At 37.3% G+C, this 20398-nt stretch overlaps 4 protein-coding genes across 10 annotated transcripts in view; 3 read left to right on the top strand and 1 right to left on the bottom strand.

The window, feature by feature from the left end:
* Positions 1–139: 139 nt before the first annotated feature.
* LOC657091 (uncharacterized protein) lies at positions 140–2995 on the top strand. The gene is made up of 3 exons (XM_963571.5): positions 140–1139; positions 1186–1401; positions 2738–2995. The coding sequence occupies exons 1-3, from the start codon at positions 351–353 to the stop codon at positions 2969–2971; spliced, it is 1239 nt and encodes a 412-aa protein (XP_968664.1). The 5' UTR covers positions 140–350; the 3' UTR covers positions 2972–2995.
* On the bottom strand, positions 1596–3554 carry LOC657009 (uncharacterized protein). Its single transcript, XM_963498.4, has 2 exons — positions 3178–3554; positions 1596–3131 (listed from the first exon to the last, which is right to left on the bottom strand). Exons 1-2 carry the CDS (start codon positions 3552–3554, stop codon positions 2999–3001), a joined length of 510 nt encoding a protein of 169 aa, XP_968591.1. The 3' UTR covers positions 1596–2998.
* Positions 3555–3594: 40 nt separating this feature from the next.
* LOC656923 (probable peptidyl-tRNA hydrolase 2) lies at positions 3595–5148 on the top strand. Its single transcript, XM_963420.4, has 3 exons — positions 3595–3735; positions 3782–4068; positions 4117–5148. The coding sequence occupies exons 1-3, from the start codon at positions 3637–3639 to the stop codon at positions 4316–4318; spliced, it is 588 nt and encodes a 195-aa protein (XP_968513.1). The 5' UTR covers positions 3595–3636; the 3' UTR covers positions 4319–5148.
* A 355-nt stretch (positions 5149–5503) lies between these two features.
* The window catches only part of CASK, a 98025-nt gene continuing 83130 nt past the window's right edge, over positions 5504–20398 (top strand). For 3 of the 7 annotated variants that reach the window (XM_064358022.1, XM_015978254.2, XM_008193000.3), the window contains exons 1-9: positions 5505–6174; positions 15453–15565; positions 15616–15721; positions 16365–16442; positions 16819–16997; positions 18440–18511; positions 19215–19390; positions 19444–19566; positions 19624–19807. In XM_064358022.1, the coding sequence (XP_064214092.1) occupies positions 6116–6174; positions 15453–15565; positions 15616–15721; positions 16365–16442; positions 16819–16997; positions 18440–18511; positions 19215–19390; positions 19444–19566; positions 19624–19807 (1090 nt within the window). In that variant the 5' untranslated portion in view covers positions 5505–6115. Of the gene's footprint in view, positions 6175–15452; positions 15566–15615; positions 15722–16364; positions 16443–16818; positions 16998–18439; positions 18512–19214; positions 19391–19443; positions 19567–19623; positions 19808–20398 lie in introns of all 7 variants that reach the window. The other 4 variants (XM_015978253.2, XM_015978256.2, XM_963256.5 and 1 more) reach the window with 2 other exon arrangements.

The raw sequence follows: 20398 nt of genomic DNA, 5'->3' as shown, positions 1-20398 counted from the left end.
ATTTATGCAAACCATTGCGTATAAAGTCGAAGGTAAATCTAGAGCTCAAACTCAATTACACCTTTATTTTTACAATGCGTTTCGAAGAATGGGGCAAGGTGACTCAAAATGATCATTATTTTATTTATTTAAAAGTTCTAGGTTACTATTCGGTATCCATACCGCGCACAATCCCGCCTAATGACAGTTAGAGTTATGACAGTGAGTGTGACAGTTTTAATCCAAGTGTCAAAAATAATAATTATGTAAATGCGTTGTAAAACCTCCCGTGACGAGATTTAACCGTGTCAAAGTTCACCACCGGCCAAAGTGACATGTTTTTGTTTACATTCCACTAGTGTTACCCTGCCATGGCGCACAATTCCCAAAATACTCATCCCCGTCTCTTAATGACCCACACTAGTTCCCTGCCGAATTTCCAGCGTCGAACGGCGGACAGTGCCCGCCAATTACGCGATAACTTCAATAACGTAATCCGGGAAATCCAGCCGTTGGTGGAAACGGCCCGAACTGTGAACGCCGGTGTGCAAAATGCCATCTCAATGACGAACTTTCTGCACAGGCCGCCAGAACAGGCCAACACGAGCCAGGACAACAGTTTTGTGATCGACCTAGACGTGCAGCAGGAGCCCCCCAATGAGCAGAACCCGGACGTGGGGCGGAGCGCCGACGAGTTGAACAGTGTGGAGCGGGCGCAGACTGTGGTCGAAATGCAGCAGTTTTTCCAAGTGGTGCTCAAATACGTGCCGTTTGTGCTGATCCTGCTGGCGAAGGCTGTGTACGACTACCACGATTCGATTTTCATTTTGGTGATTTTGTTCACGACTTTTGCACACACGAACTCGGCTGTGAAGAAGGAGACTACGAAGAGGGATCGGCGGAGTTTGGCGACGTTGGCCATCGAGTTGTTGTACATTTTCGTGTGCTCTGTCTTCGTTTTGTACATTTTTGAAGATGAGCTTGATCATTTCGATGTGGTCTTCCATTTGTTTTTGATCAGGACTTTTACTGAGCCCCTGACTGTGGGCAAGCTGTTGTGGATTGTCACCATCACGGACTTTGCCCTTAAATTAGTCACAGTCGCAATAAAAATCCTGTTGACGATGCTTCCGGAAAAAATCGCCCCGTTTCAGAAAAGGGTAAGACAGGGTTTTGGAAAAATTGCAACTAATTGGGTTTTTTAAGGGCAAAGTTTATCTATTTATTGAGGCAATTTCACAAATGTATAGAAGTATTGCGACCATCCAGCCCTGGCTTCACTACCTCTTGGAGTCCTACCAAGGGCCTGAAAAAGTCGTCGCTGTTTTCCTTTCAGCGTTTTACATGATTTCAAAGGGGACGGATTTAATGTCCCGCATGAAACTCCTGAAAACTGCTTTTTTCAAGCTCCTCCAGAATGTTGTAAGTAATTTTTAACACTATAAAATTGTAACCGATTTTTGTTCGAATCTACAAGGGATAGACAACATTTCTGTACTTTTTTCAAGTAATTAGTGAATTGGTTGGATTTAAAATTCAGAAAAAGTTCAAAAAATCTTGCGATTTCGTCTCCTAAGTTATAGTCCCCCGTAGTCTAGTCTAAATAAAAAATCAAATTCCAGTTATAATAATAGTTTTATTATTATATTATTTGAAACATTTTACAAAAATATGTTCACAAAATCATTAGGGGTTGTCTAGAGCACCAGCGAACAAAACGAGGGCAAAATCTTTTTTTTAATATATTTTTTAAAACAATAGACAGTGCTGTTGCTCTGATGTAATAGTTTTCATTAAAGCACAAAGAGAATTTTTGTCTTTTAAAATTGTATGATTATAATTAAAAAAGGTTTTAAAAAATCCATGAGTGTTTCAAATAAACTTGAATTGTCACGTCTCATTTTTTCCAAATCAAAAATTTTCTCTCTCGTTTTTTAATTTTTAATTTCACTTATTTCTAATTTTCCATTTAAGCTGACGATAATTTCGTAGCTTCCACATCCGGGATTTTATTTTTATATTTTAAACAATCCTAACGAATATATAAGATCCTTCTAACAAAAGTGTTTTTAATTCTTATCACCATTGTAAAAATCTAAGGAATTGGTAAAATCAACATTTATTAGGTTTTTCTTATATAAATTTATTTTTTTACAATTTTTAAGCGCACATTTCCAATAAACTGTAAAACTGCCTTCCATTATATGAGAGTGATTACAATTAAAATTGGAATTTTTATTAAAACTTAACCAAAAGGTTTCTTGTGTAAAAAAGTTATAATTAAGCAATTAAAGAGGTTTGGTAAATGCATAGAAATAGAGGGAAAGGTAGTTTCAAGTTTTGTGAAAACTTTATTTCAGTAAAAAGTTATAAGCAAATTCCGTTTTAAATTTAAATTCCCTCGTACCACTTATCCTTCTTAAAAATATTACGTCAGTTTAATTAAAAAACTCTAATAGGACCCTAATACGATATTGTTTTAGTATGTGTTTGTTGGGAATATTTACAACTTTACATTTTGTACAATAATTTATCTATGATCAAAAGACAGTTTTACACCCGACACAACAAACTTTATTTCTAATATGAGGCGTTTCAACCACACTGTGATCATCTTTAAAAATATACTAGTATTTTTAATATATTAATATTAAAACTCTACTAAAAAATGTTGCAAAACTTGCATAAAAGTGATTTATTTATTGTCGGAGTCAATGAGAAATGTCTGAACGAATTCCTCTGATTGAATTTTTTACAGACTGTGGGCTCGTCCCCCAGCAAGGAGCAGATCCAGACGGCGGGGGACCACTGTCCCATCTGCCACGACAACTACGATTCCCCCGTCCTCCTCCAATGCAGGCACATTTTTTGCGAAAACTGTGTAACAACGTGGTTTGACCGCGAACAGACTTGTCCCTTATGCCGAGCCAAAATCGTAGACGACCCTTCATGGCGCGATGGCTCAACCTCATATTTTATACAATTATATTGAATCAAAAATATATTTTAAACTGTTTTGCTATTTTTTCAAACGATTGAACATTTGGGCTTGGAAGAACTCGCCATCGCCGCGGGTGGCCTGCTGGTTGATGGCCTTATGCCTATCACGACTCACTATCTCCTCAATGACCTCGCCATCGCCCTTGATAAGCCTGAAATGGGGCGTCAGGGGGCACCCTAAAAATATTTAATACGGACCTGTGGCGTCCCGTAGTCTCGTCGTAGACCCGGCGAACGACGCTTTGTTGCTTCTCCCACTGTTCTTTGGTCATGGGGGCCATGGCTTTGGACTTTGCCATGAGCTCCACGGGGATATCGCTTGATGTAACCTCACTTTTACGTTTCTTGGTTTTGTCCTTGAGTTTTTTAGACTTTTTTAATTTTTGATGTGAGCTTGAGCTTGAAGACGTTGAGTCACTTGAGGATGAATCGGAAGATGACGAAACGTGTTTTTTGTGTTTCGATTTCCGTTTCTTTTTCTTTGATGAGTCAGAACGGCTTTTTTTACGTTGGACGGTAGAAGAGCTATCGGACGGGGACGCGGAGCGCTTCCGGTGCTTCTTGTGGGGCCCCATTACGCAAAAACGCCAAACATAACCTCTGAATTAACTGTCAATAGCGTCACTTTGACAAGTGAGGTTATGTCCAAGTCCCAGTATGGAGGCCACAAATCGCCCCTACGCTAAGTTTCAGCCCAATGAGGAGTACCTCGAGGCCCTTATCTCGATGGGCATTTCCGAAAACCATGCCCAAGAAGTGTGTATTGAGCCCCGTTACGCCCTTTTTGATTCCACTCTTCCAGGCCTTGTTTTGCACCGGCAACGAGTCAGTAGAAGCCGCCGTGAGTTATGTTTTTACGAATTTGCTGCATGAAGACAACGACGACGAGAATCTAATGCCCCCCGGGGCCGAAAACAACGTCGACGAGTCCCCAAAAAGGTACAAAATGACATTTGTGGTGAACACAGCGCTGAAAATGGGGCTCGGTAAAACGGCCGCGCAAGTGGCACACGCGTGTTTGGGGCTCTATCGGGAGATGCGGATTACGGGGGATAGGGAGGATGCGTTGAACGAGTGGGATTATTTCGGGTAAAGTGGGCTTTTGTGGGATTTGCAAAGGGTGAATTGGGTTTTTAGGGAGAAGAAGATTGTCCTCAAAGGGGAAAACACTGAGCATTTAGAGGCGCTGTTTAATAAAGCGAAAGAAATGAATGTTCCGTGTTATTTAGTGTCAGATGCTGGCCACACGCAGATACCCCCAGGGTCTGTCACGGTTTTGAGTGTTTTTGGAGACGAGGAAGAAGTTAACGCCATCACAGGGACTTTAAGTTTGTTATAATGACTAGAATTCCATTTAATTGTAAGGTTAGGACCACGAAACCCAAGCCCTCTCTGATTAGTGTGAACGCATGTTTTTTTATTTTTAGACCACTTAGATGTAAATTATTTATTTATTTTTAAGAGTTATCTACAGGCTATTCCGCTTAAACTCCATACGAAGTATTGAGAATTCTAATAATTATAATTTTTGGGGAAAAAATTTGCACACAACCGTAATCCGCCTGATAATGAAAATATTTGCAACGTGACGGCACTTCCGGTTACACCGGAAGTCGTTATCAACTTTCTTATATTAAATGAAAAGCTTTGTTTTTTGCTGCATTTTTGGATTACTTGAGCTATTTTGCTTTTCCTATACCTATATTTAATTTTTATTTTAGTATTTAATTTTTTGATTTTCATTTTTGACTTAAAAAATCGTTAACCTTTTGGCTTATTTTAAAGAGAAAGTTTAAATCTTTTTTTTTTGTGTTTTCAAATTTCTAAAAAATATTAGCAAACTCAGATCGAGTTTGCAGAAATTCACACCTATAACTCCAATTTTCAAGTAAAATGTCACAATTTTTATTTGACTAAATGGTTGAGAATTAATTTTTGCATTCATCTTGATTAATATTCCCTATACTTACGTTTAACAGTTTTTAAGTTATACTATGGCACTGAGAAATTAGCCATAGATTTTTTTCGCGATTAAAATTTAATTGCAATTAAAATGTTCTGCAAACCGGCTTTAAGGGCTGGTTTATAGAAAGTTTTACCAAAATCTAATTCGTTGTTAAAAGTTAACGCGAATGGACCAATCACGTTTGTTCAATTTGATCATGTGATCAGTTAATCACGCATTTAATTGCAAATTAAATTAATGACGCTTCAATAAACCAGTCCTAAGAATGGCAGAATTATCGATTTTTGAAGCGATTTAAAAAAAAACTAAAACGGGTTATGGCTGTACTCTCAACTTTGAGATAAATATCATTATGAGAACTTTAATACTTCTAATGTGCGGTTTAGACGGAACATTCTGTATAGTCAAGTGCACAGACGTGTATACGATCCTGAATAAATTTTTGTTGCAAAAAAGTTGTTATTCACTCCAATGGGCCTGAGACTAATCAAATCTGGAGCAACGATCAAAGCCGGGCCTGGGACTAATCAAATCTGGGGCGCGATCAAAGCCGGTCCTGTAAACTCGAAACTAATTTAGTTTTTTTCATGTCTTTGTTGTGGCACCATTCCGACCTGTCAAATATCATCGAAAATTAATCAAACCCGTTTTAATGAAACTCGCCCCTGGAAATCGATGCCCGCATGTGAAACCCCCGCCTGTCCCTATTTAGTAGTTTAAAACCGGTGCCGCGTTATTAAAGTGCGAAGATAGGTTATGTTGTCAGCCTGACATTTGCGTGTGACAATCCAGGACCGGGTTTCCTGTCGGCGGCCGCACCCACCGTATCTAAATCAGTCATCAAACTCCAAACAAGCCGCTTTGGAGGTGTTAAAAGTCCAGTCCGTAGTGTTAAAACCCGCGGCGCGACGCTGCGCATGTGTTTTAGGCGTGATCCCGGCCGGTGTTGCGCCTGTTCCTGTCACAGCTGTCAGTTTGTGGCTGTTTATTAGCGTGTTGTTGGGTGTGTGCGTCGTGCGGCGGTGAAAACGTCCGATTGTCGCGGTGTTCGTTTGCGGAGTCCTGTTCGCCGCCCCCAGTTGGGGCCAGAGTGGTAGGCAACCCCCATGGGCCTGTGCTGAACGGCTTGCCTAGCTGCCGGCGTCGCCGCCCCACAGGCATGGTCTAACGATGGCCGACGAGGAAGTTCTCTTCGACGACGTCTACGATCTCTGCGAGGAGATCGGAAGGTAAGCAGGGGCTGGGGTGGGTCTTTTGGGGGTGGTGGAGCGGCTAAAAGCGTTTGACACGAGGGTGGAACAGAGCCGGAGTCGGCGGTTAGGGTGGAAATCGGTCGGTGAATTGTGGTAATTGGGTGGTGGCAAGCGAGGTTTATTTTTTTTATCGTTATTGAGTTAAAAATACATTATAAACAGCAGGGATTTACCGCCTGGTTTTCCAATAATTCATCAACAAAATACAAATTACATGTTATTTTGTTAAACACGACACTTTAAATTATATTATGTGCGCGTAAAAAGTAGTTATTTGCTCCATAAAAGGACTGACAAAACGAACTTTTTTTACTAAAAATATACAGGGTGAAGTCGGTCAAATTTCCATGGCTAACTTCTTTTCAGGACGAAATATTTTTCGCATGGGAAGGTTGGCTCTGGAATTTTGACACTTGAACTTACGGTAATTGCCAATTGACTTAAGATTTAAATTTAATTGTTTTTGTAGTTATTGACGTCATTTATACCTCTTCTTAAATGGCTAATTAATTGGTTTATTTATATTAATTATTTAACTAAATTAATGTGAAGGACAAAGTTGATTTTAAAACACACCACAGACAACAGTAGCAGTAGATGAATACTAAAATTTTTCTGATTGTGAAAAAAATGGCCGATTTTTTATTGTGTTATGTGATAAGACTAACAATTGCATGAAAAATACATTCTGGAATATTTGTAGTATATGGAAGTTAACAATTATTTTATTAATAAATAATTAATAGTTAAAATAAATGCGTTTGTTCTTTCGGACGCGTTATGGTCTACAATTTTAGATTTTTATTTGTTTATTTTGGGTGCTAGACTATAAATATTTCAGCTTGAAAGTATGTATTTCTTATTTTAAAATCATTTATGTTTTGTTTAATTTCTTATAATCTAGTTAAAGGCTTGCAATTTCAGAAAAAGCACTAACTTTATGTTAAGTACAAGTAACCGTTTTATTTCTTTTTTTAATAACTAAATGTAATTTTTTACGCTTTTTTAATAGCTTTTTGTCCAGATGTAATGGATTTGAGCAAGAGAGTCATTACGGACCTCAAATCAAACATAAAGCAATTACGTTCTTTGTTACACAATTTTATTGTTTCCTAATTGAAGAATTATCATTTCACAATTATTACGTCGAGTTTTTAATTAGATTTCATAGCTTACTACAGCCTGATCTTTTCCCTGAATTAATTCATTTTGAATTTAATTATTTCGGTGTTAGCTACTGAGTTAAAGCAAAATAATACACAATGCAGTTTGAAATTTGTCATTAAATTCTCTAGTTACAAACTGCACGGTTTAGTTCGTTTGATGGGCGAAAATTTCATTGTCGAGAAAGGGATTTAAAAAACTTTTTTGCATAATGCATTTCTGTTTCACATCACAGATCGATGACAGACTGTGGGCTGTCTGTCAGTCAAAAAATTGCTGTGAATTGTTTAACGAGTTTTAAGCCGTTTAGAAAAATTAAATATCAAAGTGACTCACAGCAAATAGCTGATTTCATTGTATATTTGTCGGTTTTACGACGAATGATGCGTTTGTTTAGTTTTTTTTTACTCACTATCCCGGGAAAACTATATTTCTGTTTTTCTTTATTATCTGTTTTATTAGTTTTATTACATGTTTTGCCTCATATTTTTACAATTTATTTCGTCTTCACAGATGACATTTACTAAATAACTACAAAAACAGTGTATTCACCAATGGTTTATGGAGAAGAAATGAGCAAATAAGCAAACGAGAACAGAAAATTCAAAAATCATACGTATAAAAAATTATCTTGAATAGTTTGGAGTAAATACAAGAGTAAAAGAAAATAAAAAGGAAATAATAACAAAGCAATAAAAATTAATGGAAATAAAAGAGAGCAAATGAGCAAATAAGCAAAAGAGGACAGAAAATTCAAAAATCATAAGTATAAAAAATTATCTTGAATAGTTTGGAGTAAATACAAAAGCAAAAGAAAAAAAAGAAAATAATAATAAAGCAATAAAAATTCATGGAATTTGAATGACAGGACAAAACTATAAGGGAATTCACAGCATTATCATTATCTACTCGAATTTCTGTTTTGTAATAAAATATTTTTTAACTCGAAGCTTTGATTAACTGATTAAAAGCTTTCGTTGATAAACCAGCATACACAACACATATTTGCGATCCACGTGCATAATTTTAAGTCATGTGGAATAAATAGTTCATTATTCATTATACTAAGAACAGGAATTAATGACGAAAAATTTTGTTATTTGTTTTCCGCTGGAAATAGGAAATTTTGCGTTTCCATTCGAGGCTTTTCTTCTAATTCCAGAATTGCAGTTATGCCGCTGACACGTTAATTTAAATCGTTCAAAAATTCCATCCTCTCTCGTTTTTCCCGTGCAAAATTAAAGTTCCAGTTTGAGTGGGTTTCCGTTTAAAAATTCATTCAATTAGTAATTTCCGCGTACGGCCTTTAATCTCACTTTTTTGCCAACTATTCCTAATTGACCTATGTCAGAGCCAATAAAATATCATTTATCAGCACTCGAGAGCAACTTTTATTGGAATATATGGGGCGTAAGGTGAAAGAGCAACAATTTATTATTCATCACTTTCAACAAACACACAAATTCTCTTATTCCAACTGAGAACACGTTCTTCTCGATCAAGGGGAAAAAGAATTAATATCTAAATAGAGCGAAGAGGAAGGGAAGTTGGAAGAAGTTTTACTGGCGGATGGATGTTCGAGACTCGGAGCGGGAGTAATTTAGTATTTTATTTGCAGCTTTATGTACTTTTCCATGTTTACCAGACATTTACGTTGCAATAAGACCGAGCTAATAAGCAGCGGATTGTGGGAGGGAAAGATCCCGATTGATCGGAGATTACCACAGTTTACAAAGAAAAAATTAAATTAATGTTATCAAAAGGAAGTGAAACTCGTAATGGATCGTTTCTAGATTGGCCTGGAATCAAGTGGACGATATTTTCTTAAGTACAATAACGGCTTTGATTGCTTTTAAGAGCTGCCTTCAAAGTGTTTAGATAGAGAGAACTGATGAAAAATTCGTTCAACAATGGAGGATCATAGATTAATTTTCACAGAAAGGAAGGAAAGGGTTTTACATGTTCTTTTAACCAGACATTTTGCGAAACCAAAAATGTGATTTTTGTTTTGAGATGTTTGAGAATTCTTTATTTAGAAATTTCTGGAGTTGTTTTCCAGAAAATGTTCATTAAAGTTTGAGAATATCTTTAATATCCTTCAAGAATTTCTCTGAATTGCTAGACTTCGACACTGGTTTTCTTTGAGACAAGGAGGGAATTCTAGTGTTCGATGAAAAAATAATACTTATCTCAATGTGTGATTTCATGCTCCTTGTCTCCTTGAGTAATATCTCAGATTTACAAAAAGCTGTTTTTTGTAAGGAATCATGTTTAACTTTGGAGAAACTGTTTTCTTGGCGAGCGTCCAGTAGGAATATTGATTGTATGGAGTTATTTTTGGTAACGAGAGGACGTAATGATACTTGAACTTGATTATTAGGGAAATTTGATGCTTTCCTCGTTATTGACGAGATTTCCGTTTCAGTTAATTATAAAATTGCAGTTTGCGTCAAAGCACTGGACTAAATATAATCGTTGTAACTTTGCACGAATGAGAATAAATTTAGATTAAGAGCAGTAGGTAACAAGTGTTTACGGTACGGAACAAAGATGTACTAGTGGACGGTTCATTCAAGATCATTAGAGTTAATAGTTGTGTTGAAATAAGTTTGGAAAGAAGCCAAACAAAGATTTGTGGTGTTAAACACTTTTACTTAGAATTTAGAAAAATGAGTTGGGAAGTTTATGAAACCGGAGCATGAAGTTCCTGTTTGTAAAAATATCCCGTCACGTTATTTAGCAGCCACTTCAACTCAAGTTTCCAGGCTTCTACGAAATAGATACCTCAATAAAAGCCTTGTCCATTTCTTACGTCAACAGGAAACTGCTAGCAATATCGCAACGAAAACTAATTTCACCTCTAGCGAGTTTTTTAACCTGAAAATTTTATCGAACTAAACCTTATTGATATAATCCAATATTCTTCATTCTTGGAGCGTTTCAAGATTGCTCGTTATTACGATATTAAAAAGGCTGTGTCTAAACTACCGGCACTGGTATCCAGTACAATCCCGGCAGCGTCATGAGCATTGAAAGTGACATCAGCATCTAGGACCTGGTGGAGACCCAAGTCGAGTCGAGATTTGTGAAATAGGAGGGCGGAGGGCCAGCCTGACCTAATCTGACTCTCACTACAACCACGTGGCAAGACCAATACATTTAAAAGCGTCATAACCCTTATTATCACGTAAATAAAAAGTCTAGCATTGAAAAATGGTCGTTTCTTTACGTTACATTTTACACAAATCCACATTTCATTATATTATATTCATTATATTGCTCTCCGCAATATAATAGAATACAAAAATTGTTTTAACATAATTTTACGGCTGTAAAACATAATCAGCAATACTTATTTTATTTAAGGATTGCTCTAATTGGTCAACTTAATAACTAATTTGTCCAACAAGAACCACGTGGAGGTTTAGAGCAGTCTTGCTAGGAAAAAAGGAAATAGGGATGAGGTAAACGATAATTATTAGAAAATAAAAGGGAATAAAGGAAGTATTGGTTTGTGAAATAAAAAAAATGCAACACTAAAATAAAATGCACCTACCTGTTTGTGGCTTCTGCGTTGGCTACTGTTTGTAGCAAGACATTAAAAATTAAAAACACCATTAAAAAAATATTGATTTGCATGAGAGTTACAAGCGAATTTTATAAATATTATACAAAATAAAGAATATACATTACGTTACGTAATAAATGACACTCAAATTATTAAATTCAATACTTCACAAAGTAAATAGAAAAAAAATGCACCTACCTTCATATGGCTTCTGCGTTGGCTATTAAAGAATTAAAAGCACCATTAAGAAAATCTTTATTTGCATGAGAGTTACAAGCGAATTTTATAAATATTATACAAAATAAAGAATCCACAGTACGTTAGATAATAAATGGCACTCAAATTATTAAAGTCAATACCTCACAAGATAAATAATAGAAAAAGAGCACCTACCTTCTTGTGGCTTCTGCGTTGGCTACTGTTTGTAGCAAGACATTAAAAAAAAATAAAAACACCATTAAAAAATCTTTATTTGCATGAGAGTTACAAGCGACTTTTATAAATATTATACATTCGGTTCACTTTCATAAAAACCATTGTGGTGGAAATTAGGTACTCTTGGCATTAACTTTTATATGAGTTGTCATGGTAACAGGTTAGTCAATTCCACCACAATGGTTTTTATGAAAGTGAACCGAAAGTACAAAATAAAGAATACACAGTACGTTACATAATAAATGGCACTTAAATTATTAAAGTCAATACCTCAGAAGATTAATAATAGAAAAAAAAGCACCTACCTTCTTGCGGCTTCTGCGTTGGCTACTGTTTGTAGCAAGACATTAAAAAATAAAAAACACCATGAAAAAATCTTTATTTGCATGAGAGTTACAAGCGAATTTTATAAATATTATACGAAATAAAGAATACACAGTACGTTACATAATAAATAGCACTCAAATTATTAAAGCCAATACCTCACAAGATAAATAATAGAAAAAATGCACCTACCTCCATGGGCTTCTTCGTTGGCTACTGTTTGTAGCAAGACATTAAAAAATAAAAAGGACCATGAAAAAATCTTTATTTGCATGAGAGTTACAAGCGAATTTTATAAATATTATACGAAATAAAGAATACACAGTACGTTACATAATAAATGGCACTCAAATTACTAAAGCCAATACCTCACAAGATAAATAATAGAAAAAAAAGCACCTACCTTCTTGTGGCTTCTGCGTTGGCTACTGTTTGTAGCAAGACATCAAAGAATTAAAAACACCATTAAAAAATTTTTTATTTGCATGAGAGTTACAAGCGACTTTTATAAATATTATACATTCGGTTCACTTTCATAAAAACAATTGTGGTGGAAATTAGGTACTCTTGGCATTAACTTTTATATGAGTTGTCATGGTAACAGGTTAGTCAATTCCACCACAATGGTTTTTATGAAAGTGAACCGAAAGTACAAAATAAAGAATACACAGTACGTTACATAATAAATGGCACTTAAATTATTAAAGTCAATACCTCAGAAGATTAATAATAGAAAAAAAAGCACCTACCTTCTTGCGGCTTCTGCGTTGGCTACTGTTTGTAGCAAGACATTAAAAAATAAAAAACACCATGAAAAAATCTTTATTTGCATTAAAGTTAGAGCAAGATACTTTCATCGACTGAAATTAAAGACAAAATCAGAACGTGTCAATAAATTATTTGAGTATTTTTTTATTTTATTTATATTTCACTCAAACTATCACTTTTCAACACCTCACTTAAAAAATTAAAACGCACTTCTGCTATAGTTTGTAGCAAGACATTAAAAATAAATAAATTGGGATGAAAAGAAAAAAATGCACTAACCTTTACGACGTCTGCACCCATCACACCATCTTTTTAAACGGACCTACTGAAATAGAAGACAATGAAATTCGAATAAAATATTACAGATCTGGTGTAATTTGTTAAAAATGAGTGACTGGAGGCTTACCCTTTAAACCGGATTGTTTTCCCCTTAAAGTCCATTCCATTGGCACTAATACACACACTAACCGCGATCACTAGCCACCGATATTAAAACTTAACTGGAAAATTTAGATTTGATTGATGACACATCCGTTCGCGACAACAGCAAGTAACAAACTAAACCTAAACTGAATAAATTGAACGGCACAATAATTTCTAAATAAATCGCGTTCCGCGCCCGAAGTGACCCGTGCCAGTGCACGTTGGCGACTGATCTGCTCTCGTCTTCTGCGCCGCACACCTAAGCTCGCCTGACGTCACGTCTAGAACTGGTCATCAAAAGAAAATTGTGACAGAACAGGGCATCTCCAGAAACATTTACGGGCAGAATCAGTCAAATCTAACAAACATTCATTCACAAAACCATTCAAAACAGGACAGTATTGATCTGGAAAAATTCATTATCGAAAATGTATTAGTCACAGTGCACAGTAAAAATAATAAATGAACATTAAAAATAATAAATGCACAGTAAAAATAGTAAATACACATTAAAATAATAAATGCACAGTAAAAATAATAAATGCACAGTAAAATAATAAATGCACAGTGAATATAGTAAATGCACAGTAAAAATAATAAATGCACAGTAAAAATAATAAATGTACAGTAAAAATAATAATTGCACAGTAAAAATATTAATTGCACAGTAAAATAATAAATGCACAGTAAAAATGATAGATGCAAAGTAAAAATTATAAATGCATAGTAAATAATAGCATCTCAAAATTAGAGAGTGTAAGATCCTGTGGGAATGTGTTTCGAGTTTTACGTTTTTGAGTTTAATCTTTCAAGGGGTATGTTTCGTTTTAGTTCGCTGGGTAGCTACTAAGCGTTTATTATTTAAACTGTCTGAACTGAAACTAGATGCTGTGCATATACGGTTTTTTTACTGGGCAAATTTTAATAAAACACTGTTCGTGGTTTACTTGTCATTTAAATTTTTTACTGTGCAAAAATGAATTAAATACTGATCATTTATTATTTTTACTGTGCAAAAATTAATTAAATACTGATCATTTATAATTTTTTACTGATCAAAATCGAATTTATTACTGATCGCTTTATTACTACCCTTTAAAAAAGTATAGACCAGTGACTAGAAAATTGAGAAAGGCGTAAAATTACAATCGGATATCGTTGCCTCTAGGGCTTCAAGTATTGGCAATATTGTTTGTTTGCTTGTTGAATTATAAAATTCGAGCAGGTAGGGATCAGATAAACGTTTGTTTAGGATCGGGCCAATTGACGAAATGGCGGGCGCGCCATGTTGGCTTTGCTTCATTATCCATTATTAAATAAACCTTCACCCACGGGAACTGACGAATTCTTCGCTGAAATTTTAATTATTTGCTTAGATCTGAGACAGGGAATTTGGTGCAACTGTGTGTGATTTCTGCGAGCTAAAGCGGATAGAACGGAATTATGACTTACGAGAGGTCAAGGAAGGATGAAGAAGCGACTAGAAATGAAAGACATGAGATGAAACTACTTTAGACCATTAATCCGGGTTTGGTCTAGTTTGTGTTAACATTTTTCGTTGAAAATAATCAAGATTTGATTGTGCTTGAGTCATTTAACATTTAAGAAAAATTTGCTTAGGAACTCATCAGATGTATCAATCAGTTTTGCAAAATATGGAAGCTTGGAGGTTTTAAAGAGCGATCCCTGTTGTAGCAACATAATGGGCCGTCGATTTGATGATTATTGCTGTTGTCAGTGTTGGGGACGTTGAACGTAACCCATTTTCGCCTGAAATCTTCATAACAAACCCCGCGTATGTCAACAACCAACGAATTGAATTAACTCCGGATTCTCGGGTCTATTTTTAACCCCGGAATCCCGATTCGAATTATTTGATAATTGAAGCAATTAGTTTGAGCTAACATGATCTAAGCTTCGGTTATTGATCAACACGGAGTGTTCACACCCTCAAAAAAGAAATCAGTTTTTTCGTTTTTTCGATTTGCTAATTGCGGAGGGGTAATTTCGCCGTCAAACACTTGTAGCACACCGAATCGATATACAAGAAACAATATAGCGCGATATGCTGACGCTGACAGATTGATTCACTGATAAAATGAACAGGATTTGATGGTCTTTTCAAAATTGATGCGTCACATATCTATTCACAGGTAAATGATTTATTGACTGTGGCTGAAATATTATATTCGAGGCCAGATCGCACATGGTGGTATTTATTAGTGTCACTCGTTATTGTCCGTTTATTGTAATTTCCTTTTCCATTATCGGATGCAAAACGAATGGGTGCGTCTGATCCGAGGGGCAATTCCTTTCGTTAATAAGTGTCAAATTACGAATTTCGCTGATTCATATCTGCTCCTGTTTTGAAAGCAATCCCCGACTTGTTTAAGCGAATTATCATCAAATTAAAAGTTTGTAGAGTTCGTCGAAGTTCGCCGTTGACGAGGATACCGTTATTGACTTGTTCTCAACACGTTTGTATTTAATGCTCGAATTATTTAGACGGGTTGTAAAAACTTTTCTCCTCAAGGTGTTGCAGGTCGTAATTAAGGACTTTTCCTTGTTCCAGGGGACCATTTAGCATAGTTAGACGATGTATTCACCGCCAAACCGGTCAGCAATTCGCTGCGAAGATCGTAGATGTCGCCAAATTCACTTCTAGTCCTGGCCTTAGCACGGATGGTAGCCGCTGCGCCTCAAATCAACGAAATATCACTTATTTCTGTTTGCAGATCTGAAGCGAGAAGCCACAATATGTCACATGCTGAAGCATCCGCACATAGTCGAATTATTAGAAACGTACTCGTCCGAAGGGATGTTATATATGGTGTTCGAATAGTAAGTTTTGTTTACATAATGAAAATGTCTTTTTCGGGAGAAACGTGCCCGGACTTATCAAAGTTTGCCGCTCGCTCGAGCGAAAACTTGCTATATGTTCGCGTAATCGATCGAGGAAAAGTAGGCAAAGCTTTGAATTCAATCAACACCACGGGAGAGTGATAGCTCAGTCTTGCCAGGATTGGATTATTGCTTATTGCCCAAACGAATTTTTTGCTACGAGGGTTGAATCGAAATAAAATAACGATATGAAGGCAATTATTTAAATTGGGAAGCTTTTAAGAGTAGTAGACGTGGCGCAATTGTGGCGCAACCGCTCGTCGCAAGCTCGTCGCAACTTGCGACCTTTATTTACTCCATTCAAACACTTTGAAATAAGCCATCTTACAATTGATTGATCATCACTCCCCCGTAGTGAAGTCCACACACACATCGGTCTTACGGTAGGTCGGTTGTATCGATTCCCGTGGCTTAATAAAAATGCAAATCGTTTTTTCTACCTCCGCTATCAATTTTAATATCTCGGGGAGTCCCCCAGACGCATAAATCGTGGCATTTTGTTAATATTCCAAGGTTAGTCGAGTATGCAATTCAGCCTTAGCTCGAGACACGTGTACTAATACCATTTATCACCCTGTTTCAGCATGGACGGTTCCGACCTGTGTTACGAAGTGGTACGGAGAGCATCCTCGGGATTCGTTTACAGCGAGGCTGTAGCTAGGCAAGTAGAATTTATTATCCGACGTGCTGTGGCAGACATGAAATTCACATTTTTACGATGACATGTTCAGGTGTAATTTGGGAATAAGAAAGGTGGCGGCGCGTTTTTAGCGACACTCGAGAGCTTCTCCGAGAGATTGCCGACAGTTTAAATAATTGAATTTTGGGAATTTAAACGAGTTTGCGACGCGAATGTCGAACAATAGCGCGCGGGCTTTAACTTTGCGCCTCTGGTGGTCGATGCGGGTTATTACACGCCAAACTGGCGGGAAATTTCAATTTTGCTGTATGATTTTTGCGTTTTGTCGCAATCGGCGTTTGAACGTTGGATTTTTTACGATATTTTCGTAACTTCGCAATCACTTTCTGGCTTTTAGTCATTACATGCGCCAGATCCTCGAGGCGTTGCGGTACTGCCACGAGAACGACATCGTCCACAGGGACATCAAACCGGAGAGTATCCTTTTAGCCACTAAGGAGAATTCGGCGCCCGTAAAACTCGGCGGTTTCGGAGTCGCCGTCCAATTACCCGATAGACATCCGGCTAATCCAGGAGGTAAGTTCAAATTTGATTATTTTCGGGCGTTATACATGACCCTAAAACCTTGAACCTGTTACACGTTGTTATTGGCGTATCACGACGACACAAAAAGAGACTTCGTCATCTAATCTTTGACATAAAAATAAAAATAAACTACCGTAATTGCGATTTTACCAATTTATTCCAGATTAAAGTAAGAGAGTATCTAAACTTAGACTTGGCTTTATTTAAATAGACGAAAATTAATTAAGTCTGCGATCGATACGTCGGCGAAGTTTTACACTTGTTTGGTGTAAAATTTCGCTTTTCACGTCTCGAATTTATTGTTACTGTGGAAATAGATAAGAAACATGAGAAAAAGCAAAGTGGGTCAGACTTTGCTCTAAAACCAAATGAACTGAAGAAAACTCCTCTCGCTTCTATTGTCTATAACCCCTACACCCTATATCAGTTTTAACTGCGTCCTATTTGACCCAAACAAATTCATTACACCGCGTTTTTATCAGCACACCAATCGAATTAACCGCAAACAACGAAAGTGCGGAGCTTGGAAATCGAGAACGAGGGAAATTTTTTTTGGGTCGTCGTGATGCTTAGGAAAAACCGATCATAATTCGATGGTCGAGGGCCAAGGAATTGTATTCAAATGTATGCAGACTGCTCGAAGGTTGAACGATATTATTACAAGCGACCTACTTAGTTATTTCGCTCAATAAGAGGAAATACCTGGATTTACGCAGGTTTAATTTTGCAAACTGGTTCTTCACGAGAAGCTAATTAGTAACGTTTGTTACGACTTGGTTAATTAATTAAAGAACGCAAGTTTGGGCCGCTGAAGCCCAACTGGAGGAATAATAAAGAAAATTAATTGGGTATCGAGTAACAGGGGATAGTTGTGGAAACACAACACATAACTCTAATTTTTAATTATTTTACAAAAGTGTAAAACTGGTTTAGAACTGATCTCAGGAACTTGTCCTGGACTAGTTGTGGTTCTAAAGCTTGGTTTGAGACATAAACCTATTTTTTATTACAATTAAGAAGGAACTATTTATTCCGGTTTAAGGGAAAAATTTTAAAAGTTGATGCTTAAGGGCTTTCTGCCAGGATTTAATTTAAAACCGATTTTAGATTAGTCCTACGCTTGTTTTATCATGATTCTTAGTTATATTTAAAATAAACTAGTGTATACACAGTTTGGATTTTGCACCACAAGGGGGCGAGTTTTGTCGATTCTTTTTTTGATTTAAAATCGGAAGAAGGAACCAGTTTTCTAGGCTTCCAGTTAAAACAAGTTATAAACCGGTTCTTCTACTTTAGAACCGGTTTTTGCTTGTTGTTTCGGTCAGAGTGAACCTGAACCGGTTTTAGGGTTGTGTTTGCGTTTGTTAAGCCTTGCCTCGACCATCGACGTATCATACAAGCATTCATACATTGTATGTGTTGGCGGCCTGCAGAATGCCTTGTGTCAGAATACCGGACCAACCTCAGTCCTCTGGGTCAGCAATATCTAAAAACTGACAGAGCTGGTAAGCCACACTCGCCAGCGCTTCTCTAGCACCATCGCAAACGTCGACTGACAGATCGTGAGTATTATCTGTGTATCAAACACAGCCAAACTTTTCCTCAAGTTGTGATTGCTCACGGTCTGTTGGCGGTGTTGTCGTATCCGCTGACCGGAAAATCGCTCTGTTCACACATCATCTTCATATACTCATACATAAACGCCAGACTTGCCAAAAAGTCGCTTTCGTTTTATCAGAATTGAAACATTATTTTATATTCAAACGAGTGCTCCCTCGGTGCCGAGCGGAAGATTGTTTCCGTGAATTTAATATTTTCGAGCCGAAAGTGAGAGTTTTTTTCATTTTGAGTGATTAATTGCCAATCAATGGGGAATCCAACGCTTGATGTGATTTAGATACTTCCATCAAACTTTGTTGGTGTATATCACGTTAATAATCTCAGAAGGTTCGGTTAGAGTTAAATTGACTTAACTTCCAGAGCCGAGGATCAAATCTACATCTCATTTGTTTTGTCTTAATCATCTCATATGCTGCGCAGTGCACGCTACTGTTTCCTTGCGATGTTTTCAACGTTTTGTTGAAAGTCTCAATCAAGCCACAAGTCTTTTAGTGCAGGAGGTAGTGTTTTTTTGATCTGGAAAAAAGTGCTACCTCCTGGGTATGTACTTTTGTGGCTACTTGGCCCAAGTTTGGCGTTTTTTCCCAGGCCGAGTGGGATGTCCCAACTTCATGGCCCCCGAAGTGATCGAGAGGCGATCGTACGGCAAACCCGTGGACATCTGGGGTGCGGGTGTCCTTCTCCACATCCTTCTTTCCGGCGTTTTGCCTTTCCATGGAAGCGGCCGTCGCCTCATGGAATCTATATGTCGCGGCAAACTGCACGTGAGTTAACTCCGATATTTTTGCAGCAGCTTATAAAACTCGGCGGCTTCCAGTTGGATTCGCCGCAGTGGGAGCTCATTAGTGATAGTGCAAAAGACTTAATACAACAAATGTTAACTGTGGATCCCAAACAGAGGATAACGATACAGGAAGTTTTAAATCATAGATGGCTGAGGGTAATTATGGCCGTTTAGATAAGAATGCGTCGACTGGAGGTCGGGGATTTGTTACAGGATCGCGATAAGGGATTAAGGATTCATCTCGGCGAGTCGGTGGAAGAATTAAAAAAATTTAACGCGAGGAGAAAATTAAAAGCAGTGATTTTGAGTGCGGTCAATTCGAGTAAATGGTATCCGTACGACGAAACGAATTCGGACTCGCTCTCGGACTTCGGCGACGACGAGATCTCGGCGTGCGGTAAGTGATTTCGATTTTTTCTCTGAGCGATTGTTAGAGTTGTGAAAAATCTTCTTTCGTTTCGGGTCTCAGAAAATTTCGCTAGCGGTAATTAGAGCTCGAATCGTCTCATTCGGGTGAAATATGGGAACAATTCGGGATGAACTGTTGATGTGCACAAACATAAACGTCTGGGGAACGCGGCCATTTATCACGAATTGTTGAAGGTTGTAGTGTTTCCACACCCACTCTTTAAGAATCGATGTTTGCGACGCAACAAGTAAAAAGGGTCTCGTTTGGTCATCATGAGATTTTCTTTAAGATTGTTTACACTGGCATCATCAATCGAGGGAATTTTTCTCTGCCGCTTTATTTAACCGAGAATGGCAGGAAAAAAGGGCCTGCGGTCGGGAGCACTTTGCAAGGGTATTGCGGTTACAAAGCGGTCGCTTGTAGATTTAATTATGAAGCTCCTTTCCGGGTTTTTCTAGGTCTTGTCGCCGGATTAGAGTAGATTGACCGTCTCTCGTACTCCCCGAGGTGTGATCTCACACACGCTGCAGCCAATTTTAATATAAAGTAGATGCTTAACGAAGGTAAACTACTCTTTAT

This window comes from Tribolium castaneum, chromosome 7 (assembly GCF_031307605.1).
Source record: "Tribolium castaneum strain GA2 chromosome 7, icTriCast1.1, whole genome shotgun sequence".
NCBI classification, from domain to species: Eukaryota; Metazoa; Arthropoda; class Insecta; order Coleoptera; family Tenebrionidae; genus Tribolium; species Tribolium castaneum.
This window is presented reverse-complemented; position numbering and strand designations above follow the sequence as displayed.

Excerpts from the sequence above, each read along its gene's own strand:
- LOC657091 (XM_963571.5), top strand. The coding sequence starts at position 351 with ATGGCGCACAATTCCCAAAATACTCATCCCCGTCTCTTAATGACCCAC. Across the intron at positions 1,140-1,185 it reads TCGCCCCGTTTCAGAAAAGG|GGCAAAGTTTATCTATTTAT; the intron begins GTAAGACAGGGT and ends GGGTTTTTTAAG. Across the intron at positions 1,402-2,737 it reads TCAAGCTCCTCCAGAATGTT|ACTGTGGGCTCGTCCCCCAG; the intron begins GTAAGTAATTTT and ends AATTTTTTACAG.
- LOC657009 (XM_963498.4), bottom strand. The coding sequence starts at position 3,554 with ATGGGGCCCCACAAGAAGCACCGGAAGCGCTCCGCGTCCCCGTCCGAT. Across the intron at positions 3,132-3,177 it reads GAGACTACGGGACGCCACAG|GCTTATCAAGGGCGATGGCG; the intron begins GTCCGTATTAAA and ends GCCCCATTTCAG.
- LOC656923 (XM_963420.4), top strand. The coding sequence starts at position 3,637 with ATGGAGGCCACAAATCGCCCCTACGCTAAGTTTCAGCCCAATGAGGAG. Across the intron at positions 3,736-3,781 it reads CCGAAAACCATGCCCAAGAA|GCCTTGTTTTGCACCGGCAA; the intron begins GTGTGTATTGAG and ends CCACTCTTCCAG. Across the intron at positions 4,069-4,116 it reads AACGAGTGGGATTATTTCGG|GGAGAAGAAGATTGTCCTCA; the intron begins GTAAAGTGGGCT and ends TTGGGTTTTTAG.